Source organism: Melozone crissalis, unplaced genomic scaffold (assembly GCF_028551555.1).
Source record: "Melozone crissalis strain CALT ecotype California unplaced genomic scaffold, PUWL_Pcris_2 ptg000106l_1, whole genome shotgun sequence".
NCBI classification, from domain to species: domain Eukaryota; kingdom Metazoa; phylum Chordata; class Aves; order Passeriformes; family Passerellidae; genus Melozone; species Melozone crissalis.
Genome location: NW_026535883.1, coordinates 210957 through 224645, shown reverse-complemented (window position 1 = coordinate 224645; position 13689 = coordinate 210957). Strand labels below are relative to the sequence as shown.

Genomic DNA, 13689 nt, shown 5'->3' with positions numbered 1-13689 from the left:
CAGCCCCAAACACACAATTTTCCCTCCAGGTGGCAGAGCCAATCTGGATACCAGGTTTCTATGAATTTCCCTTTGCTCATAAAGTTCAATTTCTGGATCCTAATTGCTGGAATCCTTGGCTAAATCCTGCTTTACCTTGTCCATGTCTTACACCAGCCCATCATTGTTCTACCCAGAGGAGCAGAGAACTCAAGCCATGGGCTTGAGGCACAGAAACTCACATTTGGCTTCCAGCTGGATTCCAGACCAGGAGCCTTCCCAGGATTTCTGAGATCTCACTGGGGAAGCTCTGGGTGAAATGAAGCTCTGCTGCCAGCATGCCTGCCCTCAAATCCACCATGCAGGGATGAGAGCTCCTTTATGGAATGTCAGAACTGTCCCAGTGCCCACACCACAATTCCCAAATTGGATTTTTGTCCCTCGTTGTTGCTGTTGTTCCAGGAGCACAACTCATTGAGATCTGCAATTTCCATCAGCTCCAGCAGCAGAGCACAGGGTTGGGATGTTCCCCTGAATGTGGCCAAATCAAGGGAGAGGCATCTGCCCCAAATTTTACACAATTTTCCCTCCAGGTGGCAGAGCCAATCTGGATACCAGGTCTAGACAGGTTTCTATGAAATTCCCTTTGCTTATAAACTTCAATTTCTGGATTCTAATTGCTGGAATCCTTGGCTAAATCCTGCTTTACCTGGTCCATGTCTCACACCATCACTCTTCTACCCAGAGGAGCAGAGAACTCAAGCCATGAGCAATGTCATGTCCTTCAAAGCTTGATTTATCCCAAAGCTTTTAATATTTGCTCCAACAAAATCCAGGAGAAAAAAAATGCTTCCATCAATACTTAGTGCCAAACACATGGTTGGGATGAATCCAGACTCCCACAAACCAGTATGGGTTGGGAATTAAGGACCAGCATGTGTTAGAAATTACACAGATCACATAAATGAGTCACAATTCAAAACAATTCCTTTTATAAATTTCTGATAAAATCAACCTAATTAATAGCAGTGGTTTGAAAGCAGTTTGTGTTGTCACCTGCATTGAGAGCAAGAGGAAATTGAGCCCTATTGGAAAGAATTATCCAGTTTATGGCTGTCCTGAGGCTTTTCTTGTTCCCTCTCAGCTCTCTCCTGTCACAGGCCAGGATAGGGCTGTCCCTTATCACAGAGATAAGCCAGGCTCCCACAGGCCAGGGCAGCTCAGAGATCAAAGCCATGATCAGGCTGGAAATGGAACTTCCCTGCCCCAAATGCTTTCAGTGTGGAGAACAAAACCCATTTCTGTTCCTTCCACGGAGCTCCAACCCCTCAGAGTTCAGTTCAAATGAGCATTCAGGAAGCTGAAAACTTTGCTGAACTGTTTGGATGTTAAAATGTGATCTGGGAAGATAAAAGCCTCAGATTTCCTATCTTTCTGCTGTTAGAAAATCTGGGAATAGGTGAAAACAGCATTTCTGTGAATTTATAAGGAGACATACAAGTGGATATTTCAGTGCAATGGTTTTTCACAGGAGATGAACCTTTTCCAGAAGTTCAGGAAAATCCAGGTGCTGTTTTTGGGGAGGGGAGCGCCCCGTATGCACCAATCAGGTTTTATCACCAAGCACAGTTTGATTTCATGAAAACGTGTCAAAAAGCATCCATGGGTTTGATAAGAGAGCAGCATCTGCTTCCTCACCAGACACAGGTGAGGGAAGGGGAAGGAGCTGTGGGGAAAAGGGGAAGGAGAGTGTCCCAAAACCTTGGGAGCAAATCATCCCTTCTCCTTGAGAGCTGCAGGGTCTCTGCTGATCGACCCATAGAGCCTGGGGAGGAGCTGGGAGCTCCATCAGACCCTCAGCAACAAGCAGTGATTAAAACCTGTCTCCTGCTTCCTTCCTCTCTGTAACCTCCTCGTGTCCCTCACAGCTGCCTCTTTGATGTCCCACTGCCCCACGAGGCCCCTCCTGCTCCAGCAAACACAGATTTTCTTTTTTCCTCTCTATTTATTACCCAAATTCCTGACCTCAGCGAGTCCTGCTCCGGTGCCGGGGGATCCATCCGTGTCCTGTGGCACAACATCAGCTTATGGCCACTCTGGGAGACCAGGCTGTCTTCACAAATAAGGCAGCCTGTGCAGAATGCACAATCAAATGGCTTTGCACAGCACAACTGCTCCACCAGGACAGATAAAAGCCTGGCAAGAAAGGAAATGCAGATACCCAGGCTCTGGGACTTTATGGGAAGGGGATGTCAACACTCAGTTCCATCATAACAAAGTCACAGAGGATGAAAAGTAGGTGAGAACAAAAGGAAAAAAAAAAGAGAGAAAATGCACCCACACGCTCCATTCCCTCCTTGCTTGTCCCAGTGCACGGAATAATTTGGGGACATTTGGTATTTAAACAGGTCACAATACAAACCCTACAAGTAGCAAAAAGGCAGCCCTGGAAAATCAGTGTGGTCACAATTCAAACCCTAAAAGTAGCAGGAATGCAGCCCTGGAAAATCAGTGAGGGTTTTGCTGCTGCCCTACCCCTGATGCCAAAAAAACCCCTCACTTTTTTTCACAGGACTAACACAGATCTGCTGCTTTTGTCCCCAGCACTTGTGACAGAGCTGCTCCAAACTGGGAGAGCTTGAGATGCACAGGCAGCTTTTGCGGCTTCAGCAGAGGGATTAACCCCTGTGACACCTTCACATGTGACAAAACCCACCCAATGATGTCCCCAGACGCACGCAAGGATGCTTCCCTCTCCTGATTCTCCTCTCCAATGCCCCAGCCACGCTTCCTTCTGGTCACCCACCCCATCAGCTGCATCCTGAGCCAAGGGGATTCCGAGAGCTGGGTTTTATCAGTGGAAAAGCCACCACAAACCAGCACATGGCACAATTTGGGGACATTTGGTATTCTGTTGGTATTTCAACAGGTCACAATTCAAACCCTACAAGTAGCAGGAATGCAGCCCTGGAAAATCAGTGTGGGTTTTGCTGCTGCCCTGCCCCTGGTGCCCTGCTGTGCTGCTTTTGTCCCCAGCACTTGTGACAGAGCTGCTCCAAACTGGGAGAGCTTGAGATGCACAGGCAGCTTTTGTGGCTTCAGCAGAGGGATTAACCCCTGTGACACCTTCACATGTGACAAAACCCACCCAATGATGTCCCCAGCAGCATGCAATGACACTTCTCTCCCTTGATTCTCCATTCCAATGCCCCAACCACGCTTCCTTCTGGTCACCCACCCCATCAGCTGCATCCTGAGCCAAGGGGATTTGGAGAGCTCGGTTTTATCAGTGGAAAAGCCACCACAAACCAGCACATGGCACAGGGGAGAATGAAGAGGTGGCTCTAGGCAGGAGCAGAGAGGACTGTGAGGTGCTGGAGTTAATATTCCAAGCGCAAACTCCGAGGAGTCGGCGCTGCTTGTTCATTATCACCCCGCAGTCTCGCATCGCTGCACCTCTGCTCGGGCTCTGCAGTGACAAGCATCTGGATTTTAGGATTCCCAGGTAAACTAAGCAGCAAATTTGTTCCTTCCTCTGCTGCTACACAACAGAAAAAACACGTATGGAGATGGTGAAACTCGCAGGGATTTCAGAACTCGGTTCCCTCCCCGGCAGCACCGCGGGCAGCAGGTGGTGCTGCAAACCTGACAGCAGCACCAGCACTGCTGTGGAGCATCTCCCTGCCCTCTGAAACTGCTCCCGTGGAGAAACTGAGCCCACAAACCTGGGATACACTGCTGGTAATGCTGAATACAGGCTGTTCAACCCAGGGATGGGGCAAATCTCCTGTGGGAAGTGACTCGGTGCTAAGAAACAGGGATTTTTCTCAGCTGCTTTTGTGTGAATTGTTCCTTCTGGAAGTAAACCTGGAGCTCCCCATTCCCATATACAATCCAGGAGCTCAAAGCAAGGTTGGGTCTTTCCTGATTTGGAACACAAGAGTTGTGAGTCAAAGTAAAGCAGGGAAAAGCTGGGACTCACCAAAGAGTTTCTGCCGGTGAGCTGGCCCAGAAAAGCACAAGTCACGCCAGCAAGGACGAGTTTGGTAAATGCTGAATTGCCAAGCTGAACCAGGCCCTGAGCTGGCATTTAGGCAAAGCTCCCAGTAAGGAAAAGGATTGACTGAAATGGTAGTGTTGATCAGCATGGAGGTTTTATTCTCTTTTTTAACTCCTGGTCAGCGTGATGATCTCACTCTGGATCACACACACCACTGCAGCTTATCTCCAGCTGCTGGTTAGTTTGGTGCTGCCCTTATCAGAAACCAAGCTTGAGGATCCAGCTGCTTGCTGAAGGACAAGCAAAGAAGCTCAGTGTGCCACTATGAAAATGCATGCATTTTATGATTGGCCTTTCACAAATATTCAAATGAATATTAGATGTGTTGTGTTAGAAAGTAATGCTGGATTCATTCTCTTAAGTAGTGTGGTAAATATAGCTTTAGGTTACAAAAATGTTCAAATAAAAACTCTGCGATGTAGGATACTTTTTTAAAGAAAGGACTTGCAGCAGATAGCAGCCACAGGACACCTGAATCTTTCAGAGATAAAGAATTTATTGCTCTCTTATCAGGAGAAATGAACTTCTTCCCACCTCGAAGGCGCTGTCAGGATTCAGAGGAAGAAGTTGAGGATGACCAGACAGAATCCTGTGTTTAAATGGAATTTATGCATCATGGATGAGGTGTATGAATATGCAACAGGCTGTTGTTTTTAAGGGTTAATCCTTTGTTAATATGTGCCCTTTTTCGGGCTTATTTTGCCCAGAAAAATGTACCTGGACATCTGTAACTCTGTGTCTCTATTGTCTCATATTGTCCTAATTCAAATTGTCCAAATCGTTATTACTCTAATTGTATTTCTATTTTTATAACCATTTTATTACTATGAAACTTTTAAAATTTTAAAAACAAGTGATTGGCGTTTTTCACAGCCACCATGGCCAACAGCCCGTCCAGGTTCTGTCCTCCTCCTCCTCAGCAGCATCACCTACAGATCCTGCCGTGCTCCTTAAAATGGGAGGTATGAAAAACCATTTGAGTGCTTCTGCTGGAAAGGACGTGCAAACCTCAGAGCCAGCACATTCACAGAGCCCAAAGCGAAGGGAAAGTCAGGACAGCATTCCCTGGCCAGCCTGCTCCTGATTAATGAATGCCATGTGCAGCCAAACAGGTCTGCAGGCCCAGCAGCCTCAGGATGAGCCATTTTCCACAGCTGATTCCTTTCTAAACAAGCAGCTGAACGGAATGAGCCCTCCCAGCCAGCAGCAAAGGATGTTACACCACTGGAAGTGGCTGCAGGATCAAAGGCAGAGGTTTATTCTGGAACAAAGCTGGAGGAAGGGATTAGTCACTGCTGGCAGCCTCAGGAGCTGGCACTGAACCCAGCCTAAGTGCTCAGAGATGCCTCCAGCAGGAGGAGAAACCAAACTGCTGCAGGGCTTTTCCAGCCACTGAGGGCCCTCACAAACCCAGCACAGGGAAGTCCTGGCTGTCACATCTCACAATGTGAGCAGAGGTTGTGAAAATATTGCTTTGGGCTAAGTAAGGTTTAGCCCCAAATCACAGAATCCCAGAACGGTTTGGGTGGGAAAGGATCTTAAGGCTCACCCAGTCAATCACACCAAAAAAATTAAATCATTTAATGTGTTGGATCGCCCATATTTATACAGCAGGCGGGGTTTTATCCCACACAGTTTATTGCAAAGCAAGCTGGGAATTCAAATCCCAGAATGGTTTGGGAGGGAAAGGACCTGAAAGATCATCCCATGCCGACCCCTACCATGGACAGGGACACTTTCCACCATCCCAGGCTGCTCCAAACCCCCTCCAGCCTGGCCTGGAATATTTCCAGGGGTCCAGGGGCAGCCACAGCTTCTCTGGGCAGCAAAGAATTTCAGCAGTGGCTGTGGTGTGACTGCTGGAGCTGGCACTGTCACACTCCTGTCCTGGGGAGATCTCCTGAGGCAGTGCTAGAGATACAAACACTTGGGGAAAAGTCAGGTTTTGAGCTTGCACAAACAAGATTTCTCACTCACAGCCTTTGGGTTTTGCTGCAATCCCAATTAATGTGAGATGGGAAGAGTTTTTACAGCTTTAAATGTGAGGGTAAAGTGCCAGCATCTGTTCCAGGGGCAGCCCTGAGTGACTACAAACTACTTCACACTGCACTGGATTTCCACCTACTCACTTCAGGCTGGGGACAGGGACAGAATATTTGATCAGACTTCTGTGCAGCTTAGGAATTTTACTGATGTTTTAGTAAATTATGCCATCTATATTTAAGTCAAAATATTTTTTTTAAATCAAATCTATTCTGTAGCCCTGTTTATCTCGTTATCCATGAAAGATTCAAAGTTCCAATGCAGCTTTGAGCTTGGCTCTTGATTAATTCCCAGCCCACCAGGGAAAAGAATTCTGCTTGGGAGGACAACCCCAAATCACAGCCAAGCAGAGCAGTTTGCAAATGCTGTTTCAAGGAGCACATCAATAAATAAGGTCAACACATGGAGGAAGGAGAAGCCCAACTATCCTTTGGGGAATTCTGCTAGCCCAGAGCCACACATCTCTTGCCACCAGCAGGCCCTGGTGGGGTTCAGGACTCTATTTTGCTTCCAAAGGCTCTTTAATGTGCTACAGACATTGCTTTGTGTCATTAGCTTGTAATTGGCATTAAATGATAAAATGGTTTGAGTTGGAAGGGACCTGAAGGATCATCCCATGCCCACCCCTGCCATGGGCAGGGACACCTTCCACTGTGCCAGGCTACTCCAAGCCCTGTCCAGCCTGGCCTTGGACACTGCCAGGGATCCAGGGGCAGCCACAGCTTCTGTGGGAAACCTCTCCCAGTGCCAGCTCCACTGCCCTGGAGCACACAGGGGGTTTATGTGGGTTCCAGAATGGTTTGGGTAGGAAGGAACCTTAAAGCCCATCTCAGCCCACCCCCTCCCATGGGCAGGGACACCTTCCATGATCCCAGGATGCTCCAAGCCCTGTCCAGCCTGGCCTTGGACACTTCCAGGGATCCACGGGCAGCCACAGCTTCTCTGGGAAGAAGAGTCTCCCCACCCTCACAGGGAACAATTCCTTCCCAAATCCCATCCATCCCTGCCCTCTGGCAGTGTGCAGCCATTCCCTGGGTCCTGTCCCTCCATCCCTTGTCCCCAGTCCCTCTCCAGCTCTCCTGGAGCCCCTTTAGGCCCTGGAAGGGGCTCTGAGCTCTCCCTGGATCCTTCTCCTCTCCAGGTGAGCACCCCCAGCTCTCCCAGCCTGGCTCCAGAGCAGCTCCATGGCCTCCTCTGGACTCACTGGAGCAGCTCCACATCTTCCTGAGCCCGGGTTTTCTTCAGTGACCTTCTGGCTCCGGGTGCTTTGATCCTGGCTCATGCTGGCACACGTGTGCTGCTGCTGTGCTGCTGCTCAGAGTCAGGTGGTGCCTGGACCCACTTCAATCACAGCCCAAACCCACCCTCATCCCCTTCTCTTCTCCCCCCCAGGTTCCCCCACAAAGCTCTGTGCTTTGGGACCTGAACACAGAGCGATTCCTTGCATCCCAAAGTCACTGGGAACGTGTTTGTTACACAGAGATGCAGCAGCACTGGCAGATCTGAGAGAATTGGATATTGCCCATCAAAAGAGCTTTTTTGCCTCATAAGGAAATCAGAATCACAGCTCCTCACTTTCTTCTGACACTGGCACACGCTGGCTTGTGTCTCCTGCCAACCCCACGCCCCCAGCTGCCTCTTCTGGCCAGCACATCCCACAGGCTCAAACAGAGCCTCACCTCTGCTCCCAGTGCTCCTGTCACCCTTTCCAGAGCAGACTTTGGGATTTCTCACTGTCTGAGGAAGCCCAGGAAAGTTTTCCATCATTGCCACATCAAACCATCCCTGTAGATGAATGGTACAAACTCCCAATAGGGAAGTTTTCATCACTGCCACACCAAACCATCCTTGGAGAGGAATGGTACAAACTCACTTCAGGCAAGTTTTCCATCACTTCCACACCAAACCATCCTTATAGTCCCAGCAGGGAAGTTTTTCAACATTGACACACCAAACCATCCTTAAAGAGGGTGATAGAAACTCCCAACAGGGAAGTTTTCCATCACTGCCACATCAAGCCATCCTTATAGAGGAATGGTACAAACTCCCAACGGGGAAGTTTTCTTCCATCATTGCCACACCAAACCATCCTTATAGTCCCAACAGGGAAGTTTTCCATCACTGCCACACCAAACCATCCTTGTAGAGGAATGGTACAAACTCACTTCAGGGAAGTTTTCCATCACTGCCACACCTTGTAAAGGAATGGTACAAACTCCTAACAGGGAAGTTTTCTGTCATTGCCACACCAAACCATCTTTACAGTCCCAACAGGGAAGTTTTCATCACTGCCACATCAAACCACCCCTGTAGAGGAATGGTACAAACTCCTAACAGGGAAGTTTTCCATCATTGCCACACCAAACCATCCTTATAGTCCCAACAGGGAAGTTTTCCATCACTGCCACACCAAAACACCCTTGTAGATGACTGGCACAAGCTCCCAACAGGATTAAACACCCAGTTTGGAGATGGGCTTAGCAACAGGGGGATGGATGCCTGGAGGCTGCTCAGGGCTAACCCTCCTGTGAGAAATCCCAGATTTGGGCTCTTTTAAAAGTTGGGATTTTAAAATAGAAAGATGGGAAGAATCAGAGCTATTATCAGACCAACACACCCCTTCAGAAAGGACCTGGCAGAATCTCCCTGTGACCCAGCCACCCCACAGTGTCACCATCCACCTCCCCAAAGCAGGCACACGACAATTCCCTCCTCTGGAACCACACATGTTCCCAAATGTTGGCTCCCAACATCCCCCCAGTGCGTGGCTCGAAGGTGACACAAAGCAACTCGTGTGTGTCAAGTCCCCAAAAAACCAGCAGGGCTCCAACACAACAGATGTGCAGATGAGAGCCAGGTACAAAAAGCCATTATCTTCCATCACCACAAATGCATTTTTCTTTCACAAATAACACCCATTAGCAGCTCCAAGGAGAACAATCCCTGCTCCGAAGGAGGATGCGTTTTTTTCGGCAGACACAATGCAAAGATTTTGTAGAATTCACAGGTTCAAAAGCACTAATGTGAAAGATTATTTCGCAATTAACCAAGCAATTTTCTCTCCTCATTGTTCCCGGACCATAAGGGTTTTTAAACGTGAGCAGAAGGATTTATTCATCACAATAATAATAAAAGGAAATATTAAATCAATGAATCTCTTTGCATGCAGCATAAAGCTCGCATTGCTATTAAGCTCAGTAGCATCTTGTCACATAAACCACACACAGTTTGTGTATTTAAGCACCATCTCCCTCTTTTATTTTTCCCTTCCCTAATTTGTAAGGCATTATCCTTCCATTTGTCCTCTAAACACAACCAGATTCAGAGCACTCAGTTCTTGTTAGTAGCTCTCTGCCCTTGCTCTGTTTATGAGGGGAGATTTATATTTAATTTTGATTTTTAACAACGGCCAGTGAAGGAGGTTATGCTGGGATGGCAAGGAAGACCTAAAATAAATAAAAATTTGGAGTAGAATTTACTCCTTACAAGTCAATGTCCAAGTGAGTACATTTTTCATGGGTCTGAAAATGAATGTTGGCTTTTGAAGGTGTCATCTCTTCAGCTTGGCTGAGGAAAAAAAATAATCAACTCAAATATATGCAAAAGTCAGCTACAACCTTGGGAGCATGGAAGCTCTCACAGTCACGTCAGCCTTGGCTTCTAATTCCTTCTCTGCCATCCCTTGTAATATGAAGTGAGAATTGAGTTTTGAGCTCTTTGCAGTCGACACTAATTCAGCGGGTCTCTCTTTTGTTTTAATAAAAAATTCATCTGGCAAAGTGCAGAAACAGTTACTGCTTAGGAATTTATAAGGTGTCAACTGTCCTCACAGGGAGGCACTTAAAGAGCCTAAGCAAAGATTTCCAACGAGCAGCAATCTTTAGCTTTAAGCATCAAAATTCACGTTAGGCTCCTCAGAAGCAATTTGCATTCTCTGAGTGCGAAATACCTGGCACCTCTTGTTTTTCTCCACTGATAAAAGTACCCAAAAGAGGTACAGACACCTTCAGCCATCCCCAGGACTGAAGGTGAGCTGACACAGACGACTCCAACATGCAAAACCCACCACAAATAAGTCTTACCATGATTGGGACGCCAATGTCCGGCCACAAGAGATCCTCGGAGGGAAGCTTGGGAGAGTTCCACACCACCACAACTTTGTTCAAGTAGGGGAGACCATTGAGCCTTTCTAGGGAGTTCATCAGCACTTCCTCCCGCTCGTAAGTCAACATCACCACCGTGAACTGCTCCCGCGGGACGTTGCCACCCAAAGCAGCCTGGAACTCCTTCCCAGAGCCACCTGCTCCTCCACCAATTGGTCGAAATCCAGTCCCAGACCCCAAAAATTTTGCCTCTGATGGTAAAACGGGGTCAAAGGGGGTGTAGGGGAAGAGGTGGAAAGGCCCCGGGGCAGAATTCCAATTCCTGTAGATATCCATCGCGGTGAGGGTGAAATTGCGGAGATATTTGGGAGAGGCGTAGGGCGGCTCTGTTTCCACAGGCCCCAGGTCCAGGTCACCATTGTCTGCCATATTGGGGTCTGTACCAGCAGCTTTGCCAGACCGGTGGGGGATCTCCACGGCGGGCTCTTCTCGGATAGGAGCAGCTGGGATTTGGATTCGAGTCCTTATGATGGCTAAGACTGTGCTGAAGACGTTGTCGGAGGTGGAGAAGTAGGTCTCCCACAAGAAGCGGCCCTGCCTCCTCATGGCAAGGAGGTCGTTGTCAGAAATGCTTCTCAGAAGAAAGTGCACTTCTGTGATACGTGGCTTTGGTATGATTAAGGCTGCCTCGTTCCACCGGATCACATCGTTGTAGGGTAGCTGAACCTGCTCTCCGAGAACCACCGGGATGGCCCCGACCTCCAGAGCCTCAAACAGTCTCATGGTACACCCGGCGGAGATCACTAAACGGGTGTCCCCGGGGGTGATGATCAGTGCAAAAGTAGAAAGCTTCAGTAGCTCTAGTCTGTCTTCCCTTTCTCCACACAGAGCCCACTCAGTGGGCAGACTTGCCTTGGGCTGGTTCTTACACGTGAACTCCACCAGAACAAAGTCCAGCTTGCTGTCCTGAACGGCCTTCAAGGTGGTGATGATCCGGTCGTCATAGTCGGCCGGGGCGTTGCCTTCAATCTCCTCCTCGAAAGAGCGAACCTCCTGCAAGCTGGAGCGGAGCGACTCGATCTTCTCCCCCTGGAAACTGAACAGGTACTTACGCTTGACCGGCACCTGGGGCGGGATCTCCAGGAAGTTGGGCTCGGACATGGCGTGGACCAGAGGTGACACCACGATGTCAAAGCCTGGTCGATACTGGGCGTCGTAAAAGGTGGACTGGGCGATCATGGCGCGCCCCGTGCTGATGTTGTAAATGAAGTTCTGAGTTTCCGACTTCCTCGATAGATTGATGATGAGATGGTTGTGTCCATCAGTCCTCCAATATGGCAAAGAGTGCAACTGTTGCTCTAGTTCAGTAGGTTTTGGCATTACGGGCTCTTGCATTTCCCCCACTAAAACTATATACACACAAGCAATATTTGCATTTTCAGTAACATAAACATTAGTTCTGACAGTCGCCTCAAAGGCCTGTTTAATTAAAGGGTCTAAGGAACTACCAAAAGCGTAATCGTCACTGTTGTAGACATAGACTGGAAAGCCAGACGTCAGCGGGCAGCGCGAGTAGTCAAAGCAGTTGTGCAGCCTGCAGTTCCTGTTGGATTTCGGCAGGGGGAAGGTCGCGTCGTCCTTGTCTGGCAGCAGCCGGATGGGCAAGGAGAGCTTGGGCTGGTTCTGAGCCATCAGCTCTTTGTAGGAATGCTCGGTCTGACTGATGACGTTCTTCAGCTGCAGCAGGTCCTGCTTGGCATTTTCAATGCTCTTCTTGCAGGCCTCAATCTTCAGGTTGAGCTTGGCGATCTCGCTGTTGAGCTCCTGCCGCTTGGCCTCGAGCTGGAGCAGCTCCTCGCTGACCGACTCGCGGATGCGGCACAGGTCCTGCACATGCTTCACCTCGCACAGCTCGTTGCCGGTGCGCGGGCCGAAGATGCGCTTGCCGGCATCGTCCACGTCGTCGATGGTGGTCAGGTAGTAGTGGGCGATGAGGGGGAAGAAAACGAGGATGACGAAGAGGGTGAAGCTAAGCCAGGTGAGCCGGATCCGACTGGACCACCTCAACACCCACGGCTGGCCTCCGTTCCCCACTCCCCCATTGCGCAACATCGTATAGCCAGTCATGAGTTCCCGAGTCGCCGCACGTGCAATCACGTCGGATCAGTAGCCATAACCAAAAGAGTTTTTACAGCGAGTCTCTCGAAGGGAAATGTTATTGTGCCTGCTCAACAAGAAGCCAATGGAAGGGGAATTTCATCTTCTTGCCGTGCCGGCGGCTCTTCCACGGTCGTTTTGCTGCAGGTGCAACTCCTGACCCCATCAGACTCGATCATTGACCTTCTCGCCCACCCCCAGCCCACCCTTGGTCCGTGGGCAACCTTTGCTGGAAGTGTCACAGCGTTGTCATGGTGACTCAGAGTCACAACTGGCAGGAGAAAAACGCAGTGGGACCGAGCCAAACTCTACCGCTGCTGCCGACATCGTGCATTACCATCCGATGAATATGCAGAGGCAGCAGCCGTCGGGCAGACGGAGCCAGAAGGGACTCGTAACACTGTCAGTCTCTCTCATCGCTGCTGGGAGGGTGAAGCTCTGCCATTCCTACAAGAGAACAATCACACAGTCAGGCAACACAACCAAAACGACCCGCTAGTGACCTAAAACATGGTTATATTTAAAAGCAATTGTCCTCTCTCAGAAGAACAACCTCTGGGCTGTCACCTGAGAAGGAGGTGGGATCCATGAGATGGGGACACACATTCTGCTCCTCATTAGGGTTGTGTAGGGTTGCTCCAGACCACACAACCTCCTCAGCCCTGGACCTGGATCCCTATTTTTCCCACCTCTCCTCACATCCAAACCAGAGGCGCTGACATACACCTGCTCTCCCTGCCCGCCCCGCTGTGATCCCGGGACGCAGCAGTGCTGGGAATTTGCACTGCACAACTGAGTGTAATCGCCATTGTTCTGCTCTGGTGACTAGAGCTGATGAGGAATTTTTAGATGGAGTGTTTTGCTTTCATTTCCTGCTGGAAAATTTTGATTCATTGCATGAGGAAGTTTAAAGGGAACGTACTCGTGTTGGTTACGATTTAACTGGCTGGCTGAGTATGAGGGAATTTCTGGTCAACACTAGAAAAGTTTACACCGTACATCAAAGCAAAGATGCTGAAGTTAGGATCTGTTGGGAACCTCTCTCTTGGGAGAAATTGGTCTTTGTGAGGGTGGCACAGGTTGCCCAGAGAAGCTGTGACTGCCCACAGATCCCTGGAAATGTCCCAGGTCAGGCTGGACAGGGCTTGGAGCAACCTGGGATAGTGGAAGGTGTCCCTGCCCATGGCAGGTAGAACTGGATGAGTTTCAAGGTCCCTTCCCACCCAATCCATTCTGTGATTCCATGAAATTCAGCTCTGACTCAGCTCTGGGCCAAGAGATTTAAATCTAGGCCACATCAATATGCTGTCACTAGAAAATCTCCCCGTTTATTGGCATCCCCCAAGG

The 13689-nt window shown here is 49.2% G+C and overlaps 1 protein-coding gene across 3 annotated transcripts in view; it reads right to left on the bottom strand.

Moving 5' to 3' along the window:
* EXTL3 (exostosin like glycosyltransferase 3) overlaps nt 1-13689 on the bottom strand; it is a 150477-nt gene that overhangs the window by 18070 nt on the left and 118718 nt on the right. For all 3 annotated transcript variants that reach the window (XM_054291807.1, XM_054291806.1, XM_054291808.1), the window contains one exon: nt 10165-12789. In XM_054291807.1, coding sequence (XP_054147782.1) covers nt 10165-12312 — 2148 coding nt within the window. In that variant the 5' untranslated portion in view covers nt 12313-12789. The remainder of the gene's footprint in view (nt 1-10164; nt 12790-13689) is intronic.